Here is a 27,041-nt window from a genome sequence, read left to right on the forward strand (position 1 = left end):
TTCCAACTGTCAAAGCTCCTGATCACTGGAAGCTTGACTCATGTACTATTTGAACTTTCATGATGGAAGATGGTTTTACTCACTATGCTGTAAAACACTGGGCATAAAACCTCTATTTAACACAGTGAACAATATTTTGGAGTTTTGCTAGAAACATTTTGGGTCTACCATAAAAGTGCACATGTCAGCATTGTCTATGCAATGGGGAGTAGTTCATAGTTTGCTGCTGAATGCATGAATTAATAAATGGTCTCCAATCTTCATGCAAAACCAAATGCAAGTAACTAATCTGGAGAATTTGCCATATTCTGATGCCATATTCTGACATCCATCCATCCATCCATTTTCTGTACCGCTTATCCTACACAGGGTCACGAGGAACCTGGAGCCTATCCCAGGGGGCCTACAATGGATGTCTTTGGACTTGGGGAGGAAACCGGAGTACCCAGAGGAAACCCCGAAGCATGAGGAGAACATGCAAACTCCACACACACAGGACAGAGGCCAGATGCAGATGTACATCCATCCAGCTTCTACCGCTTACTCCTTCTTCAGGGTCACGGGGAAACCTGCAGCCAATCCCAGGGAGCATCGGGCACAAGGCAGGGTGCAGATGTACATTTTTTTATTATTATTAACTGGCCATCATTATAGCCATATGAGTCAGTGAACTGCATGCATTAGTCAGCACACAGTGTCAGAGATAAGAGCAAACATATCACACTCTGGCCAAATTCAGAATTCTTGCTAAAGGTATTGGTGCAGCAATAAATTGATATTGGTCTTGCAAATAAGAATGCGTTCAGGCCAGCCCTGTGACCAGTGAGGGCTCTAAGCACTTAGTAGAAGTGACAGCAACCAATTAGTTACTCACGAACTGTGCTTTGGGGAGCACCATAAAGTGCCTCTGCTGTCTAAAGTCAGGTTAGCCCATTGGATAAAGGAAGTCACAACACAAGCATATTTGAATACAGTAAGAGGCCACTTCTTCCAGTAAATTTGATGCACACTATAGCAACCTCCTGGTTGACATGCACTATGGCTACTTCCTGGTTGGCTCAGAGTATTGTCAATTTTGTACAGTATGTTTGTAAAGCAATGGCATGGAGCTCACCATCTACTTCACCAGACTGAAGCTTAATTATATGGAGTGATATTTATCCTCAATACAGAGCAATATTAAAATTGTGAGCGATTCTCATCTTCAATAAAGTATGCTGTCAGCACTATTTGTAGACATATTATAAACTAGCATGACAATGAAAATTGATATGCTGTCTCCATTAGTTCCAAAGGAAACCACCCTGGCAGTCCAGAATGTAAAGAGGTAGAATGAAAAATTACATATGTAGACATGTCTCTATGCCCTGATCTCTCTGACTGAGAAGAATGGTCATTTTATACGCTAACCAACATGGGATCTCGGTCACAAAATAAATGCTTTGCTATTGATACTCAGCACAGAAATACTCCACTAGTTCTGAAGGAAACCGCCATGACATCTTCAAAATAGTCATAGAACTACAGTTACATATGTAACCTTTTGATTTGACTGCTGTTATAATTATGGCTACTTTCAGTATAGAAATACTCTCTATAAATCCTACTGATTATTCACAAAAATCTAATTGAAAAATTTGACAAGTAAAAATTTTCTAATTTATAATTTAGTGATCAAAACACATTGGAGAATGCTTTGTGCCCTTAGTGTGACTTACAGGTGCTGGAGGTAAGTGCTAGGAACAACCTGGTATTTTCTGCTTCATCAGTGCACTCTGAACTCCTTTCAGGGTTGTGATCCTGCAAAGTGTTTTAGAATAAATAAGCACATTACAGAAAAATCACATGTGTGAGGAAGATATACAAAACTAATTTCTACAGATGTGCATCTACATTCAATCTTACCTTTAGTTCCTTCCAGAGTCTCTGATGGAGCTCTCTGCTTTGCTTTTTGACTTCTTTTTCTTTGGAGATTGTGGTAGCCAGTATTCTATCCAGTTCTTTCATTTCCATGATGGCTTTCTGCAACTCTGGATCTTTATTCACCTCATCATCAGTAAAGCATAGAATCCCTAAAGAATAATCAAGAGTGTATCATGAAAAAGACAGACAGATGCAAGTGTGGGTTTGCTAGTTTTATTAAAACCAAAGTGAGAGAGAACCAAAGGGTTAGGCCAGGGGTTCCCAAACCTTTTTGACAAATGCCTCCAAATGGACATTATGAATTGTCTGCAAGCTGAAGCCTTTGATCAGTAACATATGTGTACTGTAAGTGACTAAAAACCAAAGGAGTAGGTGGAATAGGTAGGAAAGGTGAGCAATTACATTACATTGCTTGACAAAACCAAGTCAGGAAGCAGGAGAAAGAGCAAGTGTGAAAGAGCGCATCTCTTCTGCTGATACATCTAGTCTCAAATGGAATACATACTGCAAGGAGTAACTCAAGACAGGGCATGTTGTTATTAAAAAAATAATAATCCATGCCAGTGTGGTATGATAAGGCCCAAGATGAAACGGAGGTTTATGCTTGACACTTGACTTGATGTGTGCATGCAGAAGCAGTGGCAACATGAGCAGCATTGTTCACACACTCACCTGCGTATCTTCTGTACATCTGGAGGATTAAAAGCAATATCCACTACAGTTGGAACTTCAGAGCTAAAACATCCCTGTCCATGTGGTTTCCGAGTTGAAATGTAAAATGTTTAGCAATTTCATGCACAATGAAAAGTTCTGTCGTGCTGATTATTGTCATGAGCTTTCTCAAATAGAAAACTTCGACCTTACTTTCAAAAGTATTTAGCAATCTAGTATTCAGTAACCAATCATGTTACTGACCTGTTGCCAATTAACCTCCATCGGTTTCTTTTTAGTAACACTTACTTTTCCAGCCTTTTATTGCCCCAGTCCCAACTTTGAGAAATGTTGTGGGCATCAAATTCAAAATGACTATATTTTTTCTTAAAATGGTACATTTCCTCAGTTTAAACATTTTATATATGTTTTCTGTGTTCTAATGTGAATAACATATGGGTTTATGAGATTTGCAAATCATTGCATTCTGTTTTTATTTACATTTTATGCAGCATCCCAACTTTTTTGGAATTGGGGTTGGACACTGTAAATTGCTGTTTCTCAGCATTTACCTACCTTGGTCAGGGGCCCTGTTTTCTGATGGGCAGTCCAAGTTATTCTCCTCTATGTTCTGTCGATTCTAATATAAAGAAAAGATAAACAACAGCTTATTAAGCTTTAGCTTTGATCATTAAATAACTGTGACAATAATGTTGGGACACACACACACAAAAAAAAAAAAAGACATTGAAGAAAATGGGGGGAAAAGTGGAACTGACATTAGGAAATGGTCATTTTAGATGGAGTCATGACATCAAGGAAAAGTCTTCTGAACTGCATCCAAAACTACATAATACTCTACTAAATACTACAGCTACATAGCATGTCTTCATTGGCTTAGTAATATTCTGACATGCTATTATATCATTAGTATTTCTTTTACTAGTATTTATTAGAACGTTTCTGAAAGGCTAGTAAAGTGACGTAATTTAAAACAAAAGCCTAAAGCATCTGTCTTGCAGCTAATGTTCATCACTTGCTGAAACAATATGTGGCGCTACTGAATATTCCCCCGTCAAAGATGAACCAAACAACAAGCCTTTGCTAACCCCAAGATAAATGTCAGACCACTATCAATGTTGCAAGTTCTTTACATACATACTACAGTATGTATAGTATTAGCACAAGTTACATATTCTCTATATTAAATAAGTGGAGCACTCTGAGCTTCAGTGTTTTCATTCACGTAGAGTTCATATGTGCAGGATAATGTTAGTGACAAAGTAAATTTGAATCGTGACTTTATGTTGTTAATAATATGGATTGCTTCAGTACATCACTACAGGTTTATTCCTGGCATCAAGTACGCAATCTTGTTGGCGTTTAGAGATCTGTATGATCATCATTTCATAATGTTTAATGGGCAGATTAGAATCGCTAAAGCAGCTGCTCATATTGCTAATGTTTGCAATGATTATTTTAGGTTTAATATTTCTTTGTATGATAACACACTCCACAATTTGTTTTTATTACAGTCTTGTATTGTACTTTACGAGAGTTGCTAATATTATTGAGGCTGTAATTTACTGTTGCATTTATGACAGTATGCAGACAATCTGTGTGTATGGTTGAAGCCTGCACAAATAAAAGGCCAAGACCTATCTGATGACTCCAACCGCTTTGCCAGAGTTCTGTAGTGATCAATATCTTAAATCACCAATTCTCAGTAAGGCAATCACCAACAATCACCATCTAGATCTATAATATTAGAACTGCTTTCAGAAGGAAGTCTATACCACCTGAGTTTCGGTGAGCTCAGAGCTGAGGACCTCTAGGGCCCCAATCTTGTCCTGATTCATTCTCAGGCCCTCTGAGAGGATCACACTGGACACTCGACTCCCAGGCCAAGAGCGTTCATTTGAAGCTGGTCGAGAGATGTCATCCAGACTGCCCTTTGTAATGTCCATGTTTTATCTTTCTAAATAAAAATGAGTATAAAATATAAGTGAACATGAGAAATAAGAGAGGTTGAAGATGACTGCTAAATATCACAAAAGCAATCTCTCTCTCTCTCTCTCTCTCTCTCTCTCTCCCCCTCCCTCCCTCTCTCCCTCCCTCCACCCATTCTGAGTCTATATTTTTGCTTGAAGTCTCCTCAACCTAAGAATCACTCACTGCTGCTGCTGAGGATGGCCCCATTGATACTCTAAAGATTGCTGTGAGATTCCTGTGGATTGCACCACATGGACACCCAAAGATTGCTGTGGATGGTCCAGTGTGGATACCCTATAGATTGCACGTACCAAGAACTGTTTATACCGAAATCTCACCCATTCATGAGTGAATAACTTCACATGGGTACTGTAGATTTAAAACAAACAAACAAACAAAACGAAAAAAAACTCTAGTAATCATAAAACACTCATAATGAACAGCTTTTCAGTGCACTCAGTATTCTTTAGCAATATGGCATAAAGTTGTGGCAGAGTATTGATTTATAATCACACTATATTGTGTCACTCAGAAGAGGATGGGTTCCCTTTTGAGTCTGGTTCCTCTCAAGGTTTTGTCCTTATGTTGTGTCAGGGAGTTTTTCTATGCAGCTGTTGCCTTTGGCTTGCTCATTAGGGATCTAAAACTTTAACTGGATTTCAGTAAAGTTGCGTTGTGCTTAGTGCTTTATTGTTAAAAGCACTATATAAATGAAATTTAATTGAATTAGACCAATATGAGGAAATAGCACTTTTCTTTCATTTAGAAAGGATTGTAGATTTAGATTATGCACAGAGACAGGCATGATGGATATGAATAATTAAGCAATAGAACAAGAGAAGGAGTGCGTTATCACAAACAAAATGGCAGATAGTGGTGAATAACTATTGTGAAGGAAATTATTCATTCTTACTTTGTAATAGTTTTGTTCTTGTTATGTTTCATTCTCAGCAGAGGATAACGCCTAAGAAGGCCATGTCATGGCACTTAGATCAGTACAGAATGTTTATCTGCTTACAGAAACACAAACATGTTCAAGGTTCATCTGCACATCTTCTAAGACCCTAAGACAAAGCCTGTTTGAACTGCTTCAAACCGCTTCTTATCATTACACAGAAGTGTGTCATGCTCGGTGTTTCATATATATAGTAGTGGTTCAGCACAAGTGCTTCAGAGCGCTCTCATTATTCTATCCTGTATTAACCATCTTTCTGTAATAAACCTTTTTACCTTCAGAGGACGAGTCTGCGAGTGTTGTCTAATTTCCACGACAATTTGGCGTCTCCTGGCTGGGCTGCGCGAGTCCTTTCAGCTTTTCTGGACAACAGGCAAACCGGAGAACGCTTGTGGAAAAGTTTGTTGGGCAGAGCGAAAGACCGATGCAGCCTTACCACTGACTGGTAGGAATCATCAAGAATTTAGAATTAGAATTTTATGAAGTCATTGTGTATTGCTGTCTGTATGGAAGGGAGTCAATGATATAAGAAATGCGTGTGTAAAACTCTTTTACATTCTTAAGGTTTGCGCTATTGAACCTATAGGTTATATGATTAATTGAATGTCTAGAGATTTGGCACACACAAGAACCTTTTTTGTCCGTGAACGAGAATGCATATTCACTTGATTTTCATAGCATGTTAAATTGATTAAAACTTCGAAAGTTATAGAAGCTGTAAAAAAAAAAAAAAATATGGGAAAAACATGTAGCAAAGCTCATCCTGTGACACATGCTATGGTATGTACAGGGTGCTCATATGTTGATCCTAATATCACGTTTATGCGTGTGAATTATGGTGAAGGATGTTTGAACCAATATGATGTATGGGTTAAAGAATGTGCTTTCCTAGAAAAAGGTAGTTTTGTCTTAGACAGGTAGAACAACAGAAATTTAATTTGGAGACAAAGAAGAGAGATATTCCTAAAAGTAAAAAAAAAATAATAAGCACAGTTTTTAGCAGACTGGAAGGCATTTGCTGAATGGCAGAGCGAGGCACATAAAACAGAGAAAAAAATATCAGGCAGGGCCCTCATCTGTTTCTCAGTGTGCTAAATTGCAGAAAGCCGATCCCCACCGCGACGCCCACAGCCAGTAAGGACAGAGGAACCTGCAGTTTCAGAGGCACCTGCTCACGATGAAGTGGCACAGCCTACAGTCACTCTATCCTAACCTGTCAGAACTAAGCCACCAACCCCCACCGAACTATACACCAGTCATTCTATCTTCACCAGAGGCATTACACACAAGATCCCAAGTTAAGGGACCAACAATATTGCTGCCTGAGGGCTTCAGACCAACAAAATTGGACAGAGAAGGGACAATGCACGCCATGGTAAATGCCCCAATGCTAGAAGTGGCCGGAGAAGGAGGCCCTATGCTAGTTCACAGACCCTGAACATTGGAAGACATCAGGAGCAGCATGACGCATCTGCCGGCGCTCCGCGAAGTAGGAGGATGAAAATTTGGGGATGAACTTCAGATATTGTGCAGAGAATTCAGACCCACCACTCATGAACTACGACGACTGCTCATGGCGAAGCTTGGCACGGAGTGGGTCAAGGTTTCATGTGAATTCCCAGAGAACGAGGTCCGCCTGATCAAACCACAGTGGGATGATAGAGTCAATGCAAGGTACAGAGCACAAATAACAGCGCTCCAGCAGAGGCTGATGAACACCTTTCCTGTGCGACTGGACATGACAAAAATAGCAAAGTGCAAGCAGCAAGATTCAGAGACTGTGTCCCAGTATCTATCTCGTCTCACTGAAGTGCATGATGCAAATTAAGACCAGTAGCACTGGCAGATGGACAAGCAGCCGAAGTCACATCTCAGAAACAGCTTCATGAATGGTATGAAACCAGAGATTTTTGCTCTCATAAAACGCATTACCTGGGACACTGGAAATCTGACTCAGGTAGAATGATATTCAATCCACGCGGAGAAGCTCCCATGAGAGGCAAAGGAAAGAAAGATGGAGAGGAGAGGAAAACCAAAAGGACGCGGATGAGGAAGGCCAGGTGGCAACCCTGATAAATAGAACTTCACATGTTTTATCTGAGGAAAAGTTAGACATTTTACAAGAGACTGTCCAGAGCAGAAGCGAACTGACAGGCGGAGCTAAGGGAAGGGTGAGGCACCTGGGAACAGAAGAGGTGACATCAGACACCAAAACTATCAGTTAGCTCACAAAGAACAGGAATATATGCACACACCCACATCCAACATTAGTCAGACTGACAATTCACAAATGTCTGAACCAGTCAGGACCCTTAACCTTTTAAAGTATAATGCCTCTCCTTTTACTCAGTTACCATGTATATATCTCTTGTAGTTAATGGACAGATGGACAAAGTGTCACTTTTTGGTAGATTCAGGAGCAACGTATTCAGTAATAAAACACTGCGAATTAAAAGAATCCCCGAAAATGAGTTCACGGTCACTGCGCTCCATGGGCGTTACGGGACATTCAGTATTAGAACGTTTCTCTGAACCACTAGTTTACAGCGGAGTAAAAGAGTAAAAGAGTAACCCACCAATTCCTAATTTCATCTTCATGTCCAGTAAATCTACTGGGCAAGGACTTAATGTGTGTTTTACGCTTAAATTTGATATCCTCACCTCAGAGAGTAACAATAATTGAGGACTCATCTTTGGGAACTCCATCTGTTAAAGAAACAGAGCTCTGTGTTTATCAATGGTCCATGCATAACAAGCCTAGAGCCTGTGCTGGTTTGTTGACGTAGGCACATGATAAGATGAAGGACAACTATGTTGATTTTATGTTGTCCTCTGCCCTTCATTGCACAACACAAATGCATGAAGGAAGAGACTTTAATTTTGAGAAAGAATGGTTTATGAATATCCCAGAAAGCAAAAAGCTGTACCTATATTGGTGTGACAAATTTTGTGCATGCTCAGTCAAATTGAGTGACATGCAGTTGTGTGTATTTTTTTCCCCAGAATCAGCACCTCACGTCTCATTAGCCGAAATAAAGAACAAACAGTAGAAAGATATGAGACCATGGGTCAGATTATGTGAGAGTGAAAAAATTACAGCTCGGGAACAGAAACCCACCTCCAACATATGGTACAGCCCGACACTGGGAGTTTATAAAAATTCTTTCAGGAAATGTGTAAGGTTAACCGGGATGTTATTTGTCATGACAAGGGAATGTTTCTTAACCTTGGGACAAGACCCACACCCCTAGAGATACACCCACAATTGAAGAAGGTGCCTCTCAGGCTGTGGGCCCATGGGAAACATGACATAGGCCTGATTAGAAGTGCACCACCAGTCATGATCACGCCCAAGTCTGATTTTAGGCCCAGACAATCTCTATACCCTCTTAAATCAGAAACTATTGAGGGAATTAAGCCAGTATTTAATTCACTACTAAAAGCAGGGGTCATTGTTCCCTGTCCTGATTCGTCAGTATGCACTCCAATATTTCCAGTGTGAGAAGCAATAAATAAATAAATAAATAAATAAATAAATAAATAAAAAACCTACAACGTGATGAGTGGTGATTTGTACAAGATTTGGAAGCGGTTTAGGCAGCAGTCACACAGAGAGCTCCAGACGTGCCAAATTCTTAGACTACATTAAGCCAGGTTCCAGCAAATAGCGAATGGTTTTCAGTTGTAGATTTAGCTAATGCATTTTTTCAGTATATCTCTTGATAAAGACAGTTTCAGTTTGCATTCATATTTGACGGACGTCTTTACACTTCCACTCGCTTGTGTTAAGGGTATTGAGAGTCACGAACGATATACAACCAAATGTTAAAGGACAGCTTAGCACCTCTTCCACTTTCTCCAGGGCACAGTGTGAAACTGACACCATAAAAATTTTGCAGCATCCTGCTAAGGAAGGGCACAAAGACAGTCTCTCCAAATTACAGTATGTACAACAAAAAGTGAGACTTCATGGGTCATGACATTTCTGCAAAGGGAAAAAAACTCTCAGCTGACAGAGATTTTCTGCAACCCAGAAGATTCCCAAGCCTCTGACGAAGAAAGAGGTTCTATCTTTCCTAGGTATATGTTCGTATCGCAGAACTTTCATTCTAAACTATACCATTCTAGAAGCACCGCTCAGAGAGATGGCATATGCAACAGGTTGGACAGCTCATTCTCACGTAAGTTGTATCCAGTCACTGCAGAGTTTCCTCCATGTGTATGTGCAGTAGCAGCAGCTGAGAAAGCTGTGGTGGCATCCAGAGACCTGGTAGGTTACTCAAAATTGAACCTCTTGGTTCTACATGAGGTGTTGTTACTCTTACTTGAACAGAAAACCTCACACCTGTCCACCCAACGGTGGCTGCACCATAACACTGTACTACTAGATATGCCAAATGTCACTATAAAACCATGTACTGTCCTTAACCCTGCTACTCTCCTTCCAACAGAGGAAGACGGGGAACCACATGATTGTGTCGTACTGACTAACGAACTCTGCTCCCCTAGAGTCGACCTGAAGGATGTTCCATTGGAAAATCCAGATCTGATCCTTTTTGTGGATGGGTCTGCGTCACGTGACCCAGAGACAGATAAAAATTGAGTGGGCTATGCAGTAGTAACCGCACACAAGACAGTCTGTCAGGAAGTCTCCCCTCAAACCTTTCAGCACAAGCAGCTGAACTGTATTCCCTCATGGAGGCATGAAGACATGCTGAGGGACAGTCAGTAAATATCTACACAGACAGTAGATATGCCTTTGGGGTAGTACATGATTTTGGAACAATTTGGAAATACAGGAACTTCCTGACGAGTTCAGGAACACACATAGCCCACCACAAACTAGTCTCTAAGCTGCTGGACGCAGTCCTACTTCCCAAAACTATTGCAGTATGCAAATGTGATGCCCACACTAACAAATCAGATCCTGTCTCCCTAGGTAACGCGCGAGTGGACAGTGCAGCAAAGCAAGTAGCTGCATCTATGGTCCCAAAACTCAAAAGAAAATAATCACTCCTTCTTTACAGCTTTCAGACGTCCAAGCACGGGCTACGCGGACGAGGAAAAGGCTGTGTGGCACAAACCAGGCCGCACGGTTGTTGATGGAGTTTGGCAGTGCCCCCAGGACTGTCCTTGTCTTCAAAGTTGTCCTTGTCTTCAAAGTTCCATGTCACTATGTCCAAACAGGACTCAGATGCGGTAGTGATAATGATAATCTCCAGTGATAATGACACACCTTTTGAGAGCCATGCCCTTAAGTAGGTGGGTGAATATTTGGGTATTGACTTAAAGCAGCACTGTGCATATCATCCAGCTAGTGGTGGGGTGGTAGAGAGAGAAAATGGGACACTAAAAAATAACTGAGCAAATGTTGTTCGACGTGACTTCGCTACCTCACTTCTTACGCCCAAAGCTCCCTGACCATAGACTACTGTTGCAGACTACACACAAATCATTAGATGCCGACCTGCACATCCATTCATACATACAAACCTATTCCTAATCGTGCACCCTTCTCCTGGTATAGGTGGTATCGGTTAGTAAGCCCTGTCATGGAAATAAACTCACAAATAACTGGGACCGTTCCCGACAACACTGGGAGTCCGGGGGTAGACACTTAAGCTGGAAAGATAAACCAAAGCATGATACTGAAGTTTATTGGGTGGAAGACTTAATGATCAATCATGCCAATCACATCGTTGCGGCAGAAAAAGTGCATGACGCACACACTTTTACCCAAATTTGGTATTTAGCTGATCATGGTGACGGGACTAAGTGCCTAAGGCAACGTGATTTCTATAGGTCCCACATAAGCCCGCGAAGTTCTTTAGTAGACTATTGCTGCAGATTGGACGACAATTAGTACTTAAAAGTCCATATGCCAAGATATTGGCCGTCTCTGTAAACCGTTCTGTATCGCCTTTGGACATAAGAATCATTGCCAACAGTGCTACCCACAGAACGTCACACGTCCCCTCGTCATGCAGACACATACAGGCGAGTCCACATACAGCAATTTGGTGTGTGTGTGTGTGTGTGTGTGTGTGTGTGTGTGTGTGTGTATATATATATATATATATATATATATATATATATATTATATATTGGTAGACAGACGGTTAATATCCACGAGATCCCCCGAGTACTGAGTTCAGCCAATCAAACCCCGTCTCGCTAGTCTGCGGAGGGTTGCGTATCGCAGACCGCATGTGTTCAATGATACAATAACCATTACAGTATCTCACAAAAGTGAGTACACCCCTCACATTTTTGTAAACATTTGATTATATCTTTTCATGTGACAACACTGAAGAAATGACACTTTGCTACAATGTAAAGTAGTGAGTGTACAGCTTGTGTAACAGTGTAAATTTCCTGTCCCCTCAAAATAACTCAACACACAGCCATTAATGTCTAAACTGCTGGCAACAAAAGTGAGTACACCCCTAAGTGAAAATGTCCAAATTGGGCCCAAAGTGTCAATATTTTGTGTGGCTACCATTATTTTCCAGCACTGCCTTAACCCTCTTGGGCATGGAGTTCACCAGAGCTTCACAGGTTGCCACTGGAGTTCTCTTCCACTCCTCCATGATGACATCACGGAGCTGGTGGATGTTAGAGACCTTGTGCTCCTCCACCTTCCATTTGAGGATGCCCCACAGATGCTCAATAGGGTCCAGTCCTTCACCTTCACCCTCAGCTTCTTTAGCAAGGCAGTGGTTCGTCTTGGAGGTGTGTTAGGGGTTGTTATCATGCTGGAATACTGCCCTGCGGCCCAGTTTCCAAAGGGAGGGGATCATGCTCTGCTTCAGTATGTCACAGTATCTGTTGGCATTCATGGTTCCCTCAATGAACTGTAGCTCCCCAGTGCCGGCAGCACTCATGCAGCCCCAGACCATGACACTCCCACCACCATGCTTGACTGTAGGCAGGACACACTTGTCTTTGTACTCGTCACCTGGTTGCCGCCACACACGCTTGACATCATCTGAACCAAATAAGTTTATCTTGGTCTCATCAGACCACAGGACATGGTTCCAGTAATACATGTCCTTAGTCTGCTTGTCTTCAGCAAACTGTTTGCGGGCTTTCTTGTGCATCATCTTTAGAAGAGGCTTTCTTCTGGGATGACAGCCATGCAGACCAATTTGATGCAGTGTGCGGCATATGGTCTGAGCACTGACAGGCTGACCCTCCACCCCTTCAACCTCTGCAGCAATGCTGGCAGCACTCATATGTCTATTTCCCAAAGACAACCTCTGGTCTGGATATGACGCTGAGCATGCGCACTCAACTTCTTTGGTCGACCATGGCGAGGCCTGTTCTGAGTGGAACCTGTCCTGTTAAACCACTGTATGGTCTTGGCCACCGTGCTGCAGCTCAGTGTCAGGGTCTACGCAATCTTCTTATAGCCTAGACCATCTTTATGTAGAGCAACAATTCTTTTTTTCAGATCCTCAGAGAGAGTTGTTTGCCATGAGGTGCCATGTTGAACTTCCAGTGACCAGTATGAGGGAGTGTGAGAGCGATGACACCAAGTTTAACACACCTGCTCCACATTCACACCTGAGACCTTGTAACACTAACAAGTCACATGACACCGGGGAGGGAAAATGGCTAATTGGGCCCAATTTGGACATTTTCACTTATGGGTGTATTCACTTTTGTTGCCAGTGGTTTAGACATTAATGGCTGTATGTTGAGTTATTTTGAGGGGACAGCAAATTTACACTGTTATACAAGCTGTACACTCACTACTTTACACTGTAGCAAAGTGTCATTTCTTCAGTGTTGTCACATGAAGAGATATAATCAAATATTTACAAAAATGTGAGGGGTGTACTCACTTTTGTGAGATACTGTAATGGTTATTGTATCATTGAACACATGCGGTCTGCGATACGCAACCCTCCGCAGACTAGCGAGACGGGGTTTGATTGGCTGAACTCAGTACTCGGGGGATCTCGTGGATATTAACCGTCTGTCTACCAATAGGTGCTATAATTCTTCTTGTCTTGCTCATTTTGCCTTGTATTGTTTCTCTCGTTCGGAGCAGTCTCTTATGCTCATTGAAATCACTAATGACCAAACGCTGATGACAAAGACTGATTACTATCCCTATGATGACCAACCTGACTTATATCCTAAACCTGACTGGGTATCAGATTCTCCCAGCGACACTGACGATGATGACCCATTGACATCCATTTCACGTCTATTGTAAATATTCCTTTGACCAGGACGACTCTCATATCACTGTAAAATAAGCTTGCTTGACTACAGGATACTTTAGATGCGCAAAAACATCCTTAGCGCCTTCATTATGTCTGTTTTATGATGAATTCAGCTGAACCATGAAAGGTTTCTGAAGTTCTGATGTACTCACAGCATAGTAATTTCTCTGTTAATTTTAGTTATCATATTTTGTAATGATAAAATGGGGGAAAATATTCATTTTTACTTTGTAATAGTTGTTCTTGTTCTGTTTCATTCTCATCAGAGGATAATGCCTAATTAGGCCATGTCATGTCACTTGGATCAGTACAGAATGGAATGTTTATCTGCTTACAGAGACACAAACATGTTCTTCTGTTCAAGGTTCATCTGTGCATCTTCTAAGACCCTAAAACAAAGCCTGTCTGAACTGCTTCAAACCGCTTCTTATCGGTACACAGAAATGTGTCATGCTCGGTGTTTCATATATATAGTAGTGGTTCAGCACAAGTGCTTCAGAGCGCTCTCATTATTCTATCCTGTATTAACCATCTTTCTGTAATAAACCTTTTTACCTTCAGAGGACGAGTCTGTGAGTGTTGTCTAATTTCCATGACACTATTTACACTATCTACACTGTTGCAGACCAAAGTTTGCCCAAGTACCCAATATGCACAGAGCCCAGAGTAAACAAATCTAAAGAATCAGCAGTAGAGGTCCATCCATCCATTTTCTGTACCGCTTATCCTACACAAGGTCGTGGGGAGCCTGGAGCCTATTCCAGAGAACTCAGGGCACAGGTACACATGGTACAATCACACATACATTCACACACTACAGACAATTTGGAAATGCCAATCAGACTACAATGCACGTCTTTGAACTGGGGGAGGAAGCATGAGTACCCGGAGGAAACCCCCAAAGCACAGGAAGAATATGCAAATGCCACGCACACAAGATGGAGGCAGGAATTGGACCCCCCCAACCTTGGAGGTGTGAGGTGAACATGCTAAGCCACCATTACACAAAAAATAAAATATAAAAAATCTCAGAGGAAAACTGAGGTCTGGGAACTGGCACAATGCCAGACTATTAACCCCAGAAACAAAGTGATGCAGGATAAATGGGTTTCCAATTTAATGGCAATACAACCCCTGGCAAAAATTATGAAATCACCCAGCTTTTTTTTCTCTTTTTTTTTTTTTTTTTTACTTCGTAGCAAATAAACAAATCACAGATATGACACAAAACAAATTTTGTTTAATAGTTGAACATTCTGGCGTTGTGAAACATACCTCAAACAAATTAAATTAAATTGTTTTAATTAATGGTATATTTTTTATACGTTGAGAAAAAATATGGAATCATCAACAATAACACGGAACAGGGAACCTGTGTTGTAACATAAAATTAATTTGTATCACGGTTTAAATTGCATTTTTAGCTCAGTCTCTTGTGCATGTGCTCTTCAGTTTTCTGTTGTCAAGGAAAGCTTATTTCTGCTAGCTATGCAAATCACCAGTGAGGGTGTTCACTTTAGAGCCCCCTGTCATTTACAATCAACCAGTCTTAACTAAATACGAACAAAAACACGTTGTGTTATCATCAGTCATTAGAATCATTCTGATACGTGACAAAGAAAAGGTGAGTTTATGACATTAGATATTATCTATCAAAACAGCTTCATGGTGGAACTGAACATAGTGACCTAAAGAAAATATTTATACCTTACTGTTAGAGCAATGTCCACAGCGCTTCCCTTGTTTATGTTGTGACGCGGTATCCAAGCGCAACCATCAAGGTTGCCAGTTTGTTTGAAAACCCCCATAAAGGGTGCGCCCTCCAGCCCGTGACCCGGAAATCGACCGACGTCAACCATCTTATATGATATATTAATTCTCTAATTGTACCGCGAGGAACGAGGAGTGAGTAGCTAGGAGCTAGAATACACATGTGTATCCTATCCCGAAGTGTTTCGTGTTGAAAAACTTGACGCAGGTATATAAATTTCCCCAAGTATGTACTTACCTCCAAGTGGGAGGTACTTACGCCGCAAGTGGGCGGGGTTTCATAAATGGACGGAAATTAGACGAAAATCGAGAAGTGATGGCAAGCACGCGGAAATCCCCAATCGCGCCGAGTGCAAAGATGCGCGGTGATAAATAATGACAAAAACAGAGATTTAAAACTAAATATCAACACTTTTTCTTGTAGTTTTAATTTAATTTCTTACAGCTTTGTTGTTTCTTACAGCTTTGTCGTTGATGGAAAGTATGCAGTGATAAATGTGTGTGTGTGTGTGTGTGTGTGTGTGTGTATATATATATATATATATATATATATATATATATACACACAATTATACATATGCATATACAGTCGTGCCCAAAAGTTTGCATACCCCTTGCAGAATCTGCTAAATCTTTATACTGTTAACAAAATGAGAGGGATCATAAAAATCCCATGTTGTTTTTTATTTAGTTCTGCTTTGAATAAGCTATTTCACATAACAGATGTTTACATATAGTCTACAAGACAAGATAATAGCTGAATTTATAAAAATTACCCCGTTCAAAAGTTTACTTACCCTTGATTCTTAATACTGTGTGTTGTTACCTGGATGATCCACGACTGTTTTTACGTTTTGTGATAGTTGTTCATGAGTCCCTTGTTTTTTCTGAGCAGTTAAACTGCCCACTGTCCTCCAGAAAAATCCTCCAGGTCCTGCCACATGCTTTGCTTTTCCAGCATCTGCATATTTGACCCCTTTACAACAGCGGCTGTATGATGTTGAGATCCATCTTTTCACACTGAGGGACTCGTACACAACTATTACAAAAGGTGCAAACATTCACTGATGCTCAAGAAGGCAACTTTTGAACAGGATGATCGGTGTAAATTGTTAGTATTTTGTCTTCTGGGAGACATGTAACCATCTTATTTATCATCTGAAGGGCTGTACTAAATGAAAAAAAGAAGCTCTTTAAACAAAATAATAACAATTTACACTGGTTTGGATTATTTGGAGCCAGTGAAGTAGTTTATTAGGGATGCCAGACAGGATGGAATTTCAGTAGTCAATGCGGGATGTAACATAAGCATTGACCAAGACTTCTGTGCTGTGTTGAGTGAGGGATGGGCGTAGTCTTGTAATGTTCCGTAGATGGAAAAAGGCACTGTGAGAAACATTGTTTATGTCTGCAGCAAAGGAGAGAGTGCTATCTAAAATGACACCAAGGCTCTTAACCTGAGTGGAGCTTGGTATAGTGCAGCCGTCAATGGAGAGGGTCATCTTGTCTGAATGGAAAATCTTTGCAAGTGCTGTTTTGAGCCAACAATGAGTAGCTCAGTCTTATTGCTGTTTAATTTCAGATACTTCTTAGTCATTCATTAGTTGATGTCATGAAGATAGGCTATGATCGTACTGGGGGGAAGAGAGGCTGAGGGCTTCGTGCACATGTAAACCTGAGTATCGTCAGCATAGCAGTGAAAGTGAACACCATGATGTCGAAGGATATTGCCAAGTGGGAGGAGATAGATGATAAATAGGAGAGGCCCCAAAACTGAGCCCTGGGGAACCCCCTTGGTGACAATGGAGGTTTCTGACTTGCAGCTCATTATTTGGACAAATTGTGTCCTGTCGGTGAGGTAGGATGTGAACCACTGATGTACGGTGCCAAGGATATCTAGACATTCTAGATGACTCCGATGAGAGATGGTGTCAAAGGCTGCATTGAGGTCTAGGAGGATGAGAATGGAGAGTAGTCAAGAATCAGCTGCACAAAGGAGGTCATCTTAACAATGGCAGTTTCTGAGCTGTGTTTAGGGCGAAATCCAGATTGGAATGGCTCAAACAGATTATTGTTGTTTTTTGGTTTTTTTTTATAAAACAGCGGATCCTGGAGCTGAGATGCCACTTTCCTCTCAATGACTTTTGATATAAATGGTAGGATAGAGATAGTTTGAGGATAGAGATAGGTTAGAGATGGGTGGTAAGAGAAGTGTTGAGGTGTTGAGGTGATCAGGGGAGATAGAGGTTATCAGGGGAGATAGAGGACAAGCACACTTTAAGTAAGTTGGTTGGATCAGGATCCAGTTGACAATGAGCTGCTGTCACAGCTCAATCAATAGTCATAAACATGCAACACATAATCAATGTGTGTTTTTAATAACAAGAGGAGAAGGGAAAAAACATCATACATGACATAAATATCACGGCTCAGATATTACCAGACAGTAAGCACATAGTTAAATATAGTAACAATGTTTGTGAAAAATGTGATTATTCTGTGAAATATTGACAGCTCATTAACAGTATAATTTTCCCCATATTATTTATTTTAAGAAATGTTCATCTTTAGAAGAACAACGCAACAGCTTACTGCTGCTGAGAATATCATAAGGAAGACATTATGTTTCTGTTAAATGAAGAAAAGATTACATCACAAACTGTTATCATATTCACAGAATGTTTTAATATTGGAATAATGCCAGCAATTTGGTATTTAGTGTGACTTGTGATGTGGTTAAACAGGTGTATGATGCTGTAGAGTTGATTAAAGACAGGTTTTTGTTATAAGGAGAGGACGTGTGTGACACTGTGTGTAATAAGCTGCACAGAAATATAGAGCACTGTGCAGCACTTGTCTTGCTTTGGGAATTTGTAGAGAAGCTGATGATCTCCAATTTCCACTCACTGTAAAATTACCTTCATAATTTCCCTCATATTGTGGACTGGTATTAGAAATATAAGCAATGAGTTACAGACCTTTCAGACTCCTTGTGTTCTTTGATACCACAGTATTGTGTAATAAGTTGGGATGCTGTGCTTACAGGTTAGAGTTACACTCTCTTCAGGCAAGCACAGCAGATCAGCAGGACTTTGATGAACATCTTTGCATATCAAAGAACCAAAAAAAAAGTTTTAAGCACAGTTTTATTAGCCAAGTCACATTAACAAAGCAATATTTTGGTATTACACAGAGTACATTGTTGAGATACTGTACGTATTTCATATATTAACAAAATTACCTGAGAGGAAGCACACACTGATGATGAATTTATAGGAAAATCTGATCATATTCAGTATGATATACAGTAAGCTGGTAAACTATGATCTTAGTTCTTACAATTTGACACAGGATCTGGTATGACACTAGCAGTGGTGATACAGGACGTGATGTCATTATATAGAAGAACACAATGATCACACCCACTACTGTGAATTGTTTCAAATGTCATATAGTAGAGCAGTACATCATGAGTATGAATGACATCCATATTAATTATGCAGTACAGGACAGAGTTTCTTATAAGCTCCAAGTAAGTGGAAGTTCAGATTTTCACTGGACATATCAGCCCATCACTCAAGGTCACATGTATTTGGGAGGATTCTCATTCACTGAAAATGTAAATGGCATCAACAAATCACTTATTAGAATGCATATTTTACTTAATCTTCTTTTTTGTGTATTTTACAGCACAATCAGAACAAAGGAAACATGATCACAAAAAAGTTAAATAAGCATAACATGACAGCATTGAAAAACACATGTTCTGATCATGACCATGACTGTATTACACAGATCTCAGAGGGTCAGGGTTTTTTTTAACCATGGAGGAAAAAACTACATAAACAAACAAACAAAAAATTATAAGCCAAATGTAGAATATTATTGTGAGGAATGAGAAATAACAGCTCACATCCTCCACCCACTAAATAAATGAGTGAAACTACAGCACCACCTAAAGACCAGATGAATATCCACACATTGTGATCATTCTTTGTTCAGTGCTGTAGTGAGTTTTACAGTCTTAACTGCTGTAATTGCATATTTGTCTTGTAATTCATTATAATAACTCCTCAATAACAGGATTTAACTTGATAGTATTTTTAGCCCCTGACCTATTAGAATGAGGATATGTTTCTGGTGGACTACTAAGCACTTCTGTAATTCCGTCTGGAAAAAGTATAAAGGAAAATTTCTCAACCTTGATAGTTTCATTGTCAAGCTATTGATTGATATTAGATTTCAGCCCTCCCATCTAATATCACCTCCAGTCATCACTGATTAAAGGCTTTTTTAAGGAAATTATTTTACCTTGTTTTTAAAAGTTTGTGAGGATCACAGAGGATTATTCCTGACTTTAGACATGAATACTGTTATTTAAGTGATCCAGTAACATGGTAGCTCATAAATTTAGGCTCTGCACTTGTGATTGTAAGATTATAATCTCAAAACCCATGACACACAGAAAGCCACCATCTTGTCTGAAGAGCAGTTCTTAACCCTTAACTGCTCAGTTCTGTGCTTAGACTGGTCTCTGCTTGACCTGTAAGTTATCTGGATAAAAGTAATGTGATGAATTCTTACATTTACATTTACAAGTGATATAATTGCCTGTAATTGTTTGACTTTTCTGTAAAAACACTGGCAATGTGTCAATTCCAGGCCACGGGAGCCGGTGTTAATGAAGTGCTGAGAATATTTACACAGAGGGTTTTTGTACTGAATAAAGCAGATATGCAGCACTGTGTAATATGCAGCACAGAAGTACACCACACTGTCATTGGATAAAAGATTTTTGATGGTCAAAGAGACATTTTTGTTTCCATCCCTAACCATCTCCACTTTCTGCTCCAAATCATTTTCAATTTGTGTTGATGACTTTCCATATTGATATCCAATTAAGGTCAGTCGCTGGTCTTGAGTTTGTTTGTACCAGATGATTTGATCATAATTTGGTACACTGTGTTCACACTGGATTTTAACAGATTGTTTATGATTGCCAACGAGATCAGGAGGAGTCTGGAAGATTCTCTGAGAAAACCCTGCAATGAGAGAGAATATTGATTGGAACAATATCAAATTACATTTATATACAGTAACAGTGCTTAAACAACATCAATATAAATGAAAGTATACCTCTGTGACATATCATTAAAACCCATATAATACTGGCACCTCGGATCATGTTGAAAGTCTGAATGTCTGTTTTAAACTGAGCTCATATTCCATGTACGTGTCTGATGTAGTAAAACGTGATCAGGTTTCTTCCCACAGTTTAACAGAACAGAGCCCACATATGAGGAATATAAGAACTGCATCTCTTTTGAGGAGTATAGAAATTAGGCCAAAATGGAAAGAATACTGTCTTTGCTTTTTCAAATTTAACAATGCATGTCAGGGTCTGATGTTGATTACTTGTACCGATTATCAGAAAGTAGCAATAGTCCTTTTCCAAATGTAGCTTAATGGTGGTTATCACAAAGGTTCCAACCATGCATTAAATCACAATTTTGTTCAATGCTTTAACATTATCCTTACTATAGTCAGGAGCTTAACACTAGGCATAGGTAAGCAACCGCCTTGGCCCCCATAAACCAAGGCCCACTAAAAATGCAAATCATACATATATATATATATATATATATATATATATATATATATATATATATATATATATATATATATATTATTAATGCAAAATAATGTATGCTGAAATTTTTTTATTTTGATTATTTGAATATTGATGTTAAAAGAAGAAGGGGGGGGGGCATTCCTATATTATGCCAAGCGACCCCAAATCACTAAATCCGCCCCTGACTATAGTGACAAATTCCACAGGGACTTGTATGGCAGACACTCCACATAAACAAGTTAAAGTTTCTGTGAGAAGACGTATGAAGCATTTTTTAGACACAGGAAAGTTTTCCGGGCAGAAGATATTTATTAACGTCGAGAGAGAAACAAAGAGTAGCTGGTGAGAGAATGACTTGCTTTGAGGACATTCCATGACATTAAAAATGAGTATAAACAAATAAAAAGTTATTTAATGAATACAGAATAATCTCATTGTTGACAAATCACTGTTGTATAAAAAATAAAACATTTAGGTATGGGCTGTTGTTGGAAAATAATCAAATTTGGTTTGGTAACAGCAGCTACTTTTAATACAAAAAAAAAAAGTGTAGAATTACTCGTATCCTAGATGACTGATGCAGTCAATTTGACAACAGAGATTTTCACCACAATTCACTCAGAGTCAATTGCCAAATCAGTAACATGTTACAGTAATGTCGTACAAAATTGGCGCTCCTGAAACAGAGAGCTGAATCAAATTTGTGATCAAATCAAATGATGCCATAAATCATTGCTATTTTATGAAGTCAGTGCACCATTTACACAATGCTATTGCTCTGGATGATACTAAAGGACTATAACCATTCTTGCAGCTCAGTGGTATAGTCATGTTCTGGCATGTACTCAGCTGAAAAGTACACATAGATTCCACTGCACTCCAATAATATTTAACTGAGTTATTAATAATGTTATTGTGCCATCTCCAGTGGACAGCCTATATAATAATATTGTGCAATAGTGTGGAATAGTGAAATATGTGTTGAGTTCCACTGCCCAGTTTTGAAAAAGGAAAAGGGATTATTCTAATTGTTTATTACATTAGGACTCCCTCTGTCTGTTTTATTAGTTACTGCAGTAACGTCAGTGGGGGGGGCGGTGGGGGGGGATTAAACCTCTTTTCGGGGCGGGGGGTGGGGCTCTTTTAGGGGGGTCTGGGCATAGAACTTTCTAGCCATGTATATTTTAGAGTAACAATGGGTGTAAAATCTAGAGAAATAAGGTTATTTTTGGTCAAGGTATACCTGTCTCATAATTTGTGTCGGAGACTGATCTAATATGACGTGCATAAATTATATCAAAATAAAGAAATTAAAGTCCATTTTGTCCCCATCCATCCAACACCAACAAAAGGCAAAAATGGCTGTAGCCAATATATTATATATATATATATATATATATATATATATATATATATATATATATATATATATATATACACACACACAAAACAATAAACACTGCATATACAATATATAATATATTATGTGAATAAATTGTATGTGAAAATATGGAGAAAAAAAAAACTAAGATATTCGAAACAGTCATGATTTTTATTTTCATGATAAAATGTACTCTCTGCAAGAGTGAACTGATAATGGGGTCCTGACAAACCAGCACGTGTCACCATTAACTCCGTGACGTCACCGGCCACTGTGGCCGGGCTTTAGGATGTTTGTGTTTGTTTGTTTGTGTTTAAATCATTGCAATATTTGTGTTTGTTTGTTTGTTTGTGTTTAAATTGTTGCGATGTTTGTTTGTGTTTCAACCTTTGGGATGTTTTTTTTTTTTTTTTAAACTTTCTGGGATTATTCCTGCACCACTTCTGGGATTATTCACCTCTGCATCGGCAGCAATGAATGTCGCGGGAGATGGAGCTCCAGGAGGAAGAGCCTCAGCCCGGATGGAGTGGACTTTACAACCCCTGGACCGGTGAGTTACCAAGTTTTCTCATTTTCAGTTAAACAACAAGTGTTTAAACACCGCATTATTATAATAAAATGCTCACATTCACACTAAACATGCAGACACGCGATCAGGGATATAATTAACAAGAGCGTTAAGAGGGTTTTGGTTAAACCGGCGTGTTCATTATTGTTCGGTTAACCGTTTTTCAACCAGGATAATTATCCTAAAGTTAGCGTGTTTGTCAGAAAAGTTGAATAAAGTGAAGGTTATGCCGAGGAGGACCTGTAGCTAAGCTAACTAGCTGTTAGCATTAGCACATAGCTGTTTGAGTCCATCCATACATCCATCCTCAACCGCTTATCCGTTATCGGGTCACGGGGGCAGCAGCTCCAGCAGGGGACCCCAAACTTCCCTTTCCTGCCACATTAACCAGCTCTGACTGGGGGATCCCGAGGCGTTCCCAGGCCAGTGTGGCGATATAATCTCTCCACCTGGTCCTGGGTCTTCCCCGAGGTCTCCTCCCAGTTGTCTGACTAACTCAGTGACGTCGACCAGGGAAACTCCACCTCTGCCTCTACCATAGAGGGTGTGTTAGTCGGATTCAGGAGTTCCTCAAAGTGTTCCATCCACTGTGCAATTACTTCCTCAGTTGAGGTCAACAGCGTCCCATCCTTACTGTACACAGCTTGGATGGTTCCCCATTTCCCCCTCCTGAGGTGGCAGATGGTTTTCCAGAAACACCTTGGTGCCGACCGAAAGTCCTTCTCCATGTCCTCTCCGAACTTCTCCCACACCCGCTGCTTTGGCTCTTTCATGGCAGAGGCTGCAGCCCTTCGGGCCTGTCGGTACCTTGCAACTGCCTCCGGAGTCCTCTGGGATAACACATCCTGGAAGGCCTCCTTCTTCAGTCAGACGGCTTCCCTGACCACTGGTGTCCACCACGATGTTCGAGGGTTACCGCCCCTTGAGGCACCTAAGACCTTGAGACCACAGCTCTCCACTGCAGCTTCAGCAATGGAGGCTTTGAACATTGCCCACTCAGGTTCAATGCCCCCAACGTCCACAGGGGTGCCAGAAAAACTCAGCCGGAGGTGTGAGTTGAAGATCTCGCGGACAAGGGCCTCCTCCAGACGTTCCCAGTTCACCCGCACTACCCGTTTGGGCTTTCCAGGTCTGTCCAGAATCGTCCCCCACCCCTTGACCCAACTCACCACCAGATGGTGATCAGTTGACAGCTCTGCCCCTCTCTTCACCCGAGTGTCCAGAACATACGGCCTCAGATCAGATGATATGATTACAAAATCGATCATCGACCTTCGGCCTAGGGTGCTCTGGTACCACGTACACTTATGAGCCTCCTTATGTTCGAACATGGTATTCGTTATAGACAATCCATGACTAGAAGTCCAACAACAAATGCCCGCTCGGGTTTAGATCAGGGAGGCCATTCCTCCCAATCACGCCTCTCCAGGTATCACCATCATTGCCCACGTGCGCGTTGAAGTCTCCCAGCAGAACTATGGAGTCCCCTACTGGTGCCCTATACAGGACACCGTGCAGGGTCTCCAAGAAGGCCGAGTACTCTGAACTGGAGTTCGGTGCATATGCACAGACAACAGTCAGAGTTCCCCCCCCACAACCCGTAGGCGTAAGGAGGCGACCCTCTCATCCACCGGTGTAAACTTCAATGTAACGGCACTCAACCGGGAACTTGTAAGTATCCCCAAACCCGCCCAGCGCATCACACCCTGGTCAACTCCAGAGTAGAATAGAGTCCATCCCCTATCCAGGAGTACGGTTCCAGAACCGAGACTGTGTGTTGAGGTAAGCCCCACCAGATGTAACTGGTAGCGCTCCACCTCCCGCACAAGTTCCAGTTCCTTCCCCCACAGAGATGTGACATTCCACGTCCCTAGAGCCAGCCTCTGCTGCCTGAGTCTGGTCCGTCGAGGTCCCTGACCTTCACTGCCACCCATGTAGCAGAGCACCCGACCCCCACGGTTCACCCTACGAGTGGTGGGCCCATAGGATGGAGAGGGGGGTGCCATGTTGCTTTTACGGGCTTTGCCCAGCTGGGCTCTGTGGCAAACCCAGCCACCAGGCGCTCGCAGTCGGGCCCTCCCTCTGGGCCTGGCTCCAGACGGGGGCCCCAGGCTTCCTCCGGGCAGGGTAACTCCTCCTCCCTTTGTTTTCTTCATGAGGGTGTCTTTGAACCATTCTTAGTCTGGCCCCTCCCCTGAGACCACATTGCCTTGAGGGACCATACCAGTTGCACAAGGCTCCAGACAACACAGGCCTCAGGTTCGTAGGGACACACAAACCGTGGACTCTCCACCATGGTAAGGTGACGGTTCTCGTAGAGGAGCTGTTTGAGTATTATAGCTTTTTTAACACACTTGTAAGAGTGTTAAAAACATACAAACATGCTTAAAATGTTATTAAATTACAGGGAAACGAACAGAAAAGAGGAAACTAATGTGTTTAGAAATGTTTGTGCAGAAATGAACCGTTCTGCTAATGGTTTAAGAAACAAAATAATGAGCCTAATGTTAGCGGGGCTTGTTAGCGCTTGTTTTGTGTTTGCTATCTTGTTAGAAAAGTCCAAAATTTTTCTTAAAGTTTACTAAAGTCAAATAGTTAGGCTGAGGAGGAACATTAGCGAAGCTAAGATTAGCTAGCCTGCTAGTTAGCATATGGCTAATGTTGCTAAATAATAGTTTTCAGTGTTGAGGGTTTTTGTGTGATCTTTATCGGGCTGTAAAGAGTGAATAGAGACTCGTGAAAGTAATAACCATGTTAAAACAGCTATATTCACAATAACATGCAATGTGTCCTGTTTTATTATCTAGTTATTCATCTTTGTGGTTCAGTAACTGCTGTACAACTAATAGGAAATAAAACTGTGTTAAAGTGGGCAGGAATTAAATTATAAACAGTTTTATAATATGTGAAGGAGTTTAAACATTTAGTAAAACATTTCTAGAAATGTTCAGAGTGTAATAACTAAGTTTAAACTGGTTTTATGGTCGGGGTCATGGTGTTTAATCGGTTTTAAAAACATACAGGTGGTGAAAACTGAAGGAAATATTTATTCTTTGTACAGAACTGTCTTTGCACATAGTTATGTATATTTAACAAAAGCAAACAATTATGGGGTTAAAATGATTACATATTTCCAAATAAATAAATTACAATCCACAAATAAATGTAGCGAGATTCACAAAAATTAAGCAAACTCACAAATACATAGAATGAGATCCACAAATCGCGATCCACAAAAACGCGGGACACGCTTGTGGATTGCGTCCCCGCGTGCTTGTGGATAGCTGCAGGCATTTGTGGATTTTGAAACATTTTTAGTGTCAAGAGTGCACACAAATCCACAAATAGTTGGACTCCGCCCACCGTCTACTCAAGCCAATCAGATAACGGCCACTTTGCACTGACCAATCGTAGCACGGTCTCGCTCCAACCAATCACGTTTTGTTTTACTATCAGGACAGGAACAGAGTCATTTTTGCACCGAACTCATATACTATTAAGGCTCTCCAACATGGTCACTCAGGAGGAATGACGACAGGAGAGTGGTTCTAGCCGTTCTTCATAGCCGTCGTGTGTAATAAAGTTAGGAGTTGTGTTTAGGAGAAACAGGGTGGGAAGAGTTTTTGGGCAGCCACAGATGGACACAAAAGGGATGAGAACCATTAGAGATCAGCAAAAAGATAAACTGTAATAGACAGAAATCTATTTTGTATCTGTTTTTTTTTAAATGTATCTGTTTTTTTGGGAGTGAGGTAAGTGTCTGATTATACGCCTTGACTAACAGTGAAGTCATGAAACAGCAACACCCATATCGAACACCTCTACATACAGCTGTAACGTAAATACTGAGGATGTATGCACCGTTAAATGAAGATGACAGTAATTTACAGTTAACTTGTGTAAATACATTTTGTGCAAAGGACTGTTTAGAGTGG

General features: G+C 40.7%; 1 protein-coding gene across 13 annotated transcripts in view; it reads right to left on the reverse strand.

The window, feature by feature from the left end:
• fsip1 (fibrous sheath interacting protein 1) overlaps positions 1-15,629 on the reverse strand; it is a 53,943-nt gene extending 38,314 nt beyond the window's left edge. For 8 of the 13 annotated variants that reach the window (XR_008386723.1, XR_008386724.1, XR_008386725.1 and 5 more), the window contains exons 1-6: positions 15,463-15,541; positions 5,797-5,963; positions 4,374-4,552; positions 3,151-3,214; positions 1,906-2,072; positions 1,719-1,800 (exon numbers count right to left, since the gene is read on the reverse strand). Coding sequence is in view for 9 of the 13 variants with exons in the window: in XM_053632272.1 (XP_053488247.1) it covers positions 1,719-1,800; positions 1,906-2,072; positions 3,151-3,214; positions 4,374-4,541 (481 nt within the window). In the remaining 4 variants the exon portion in view is untranslated. Of the gene's footprint in view, positions 1-1,718; positions 1,801-1,905; positions 2,073-3,150; positions 3,215-4,373; positions 4,553-4,749; positions 5,347-5,479; positions 5,577-5,796; positions 5,964-15,462 lie in introns of those variants that run through there. The other 5 variants (XM_053632274.1, XM_053632276.1, XM_053632275.1 and 2 more) reach the window with 5 other exon arrangements.
• Between the last annotated feature and the right edge of the window lie 11,412 nt (positions 15,630-27,041).

This window comes from Ictalurus furcatus, chromosome 9 (genome assembly GCF_023375685.1).
Source record: "Ictalurus furcatus strain D&B chromosome 9, Billie_1.0, whole genome shotgun sequence".
Taxonomy (NCBI): Eukaryota; Metazoa; Chordata; class Actinopteri; order Siluriformes; family Ictaluridae; genus Ictalurus; species Ictalurus furcatus.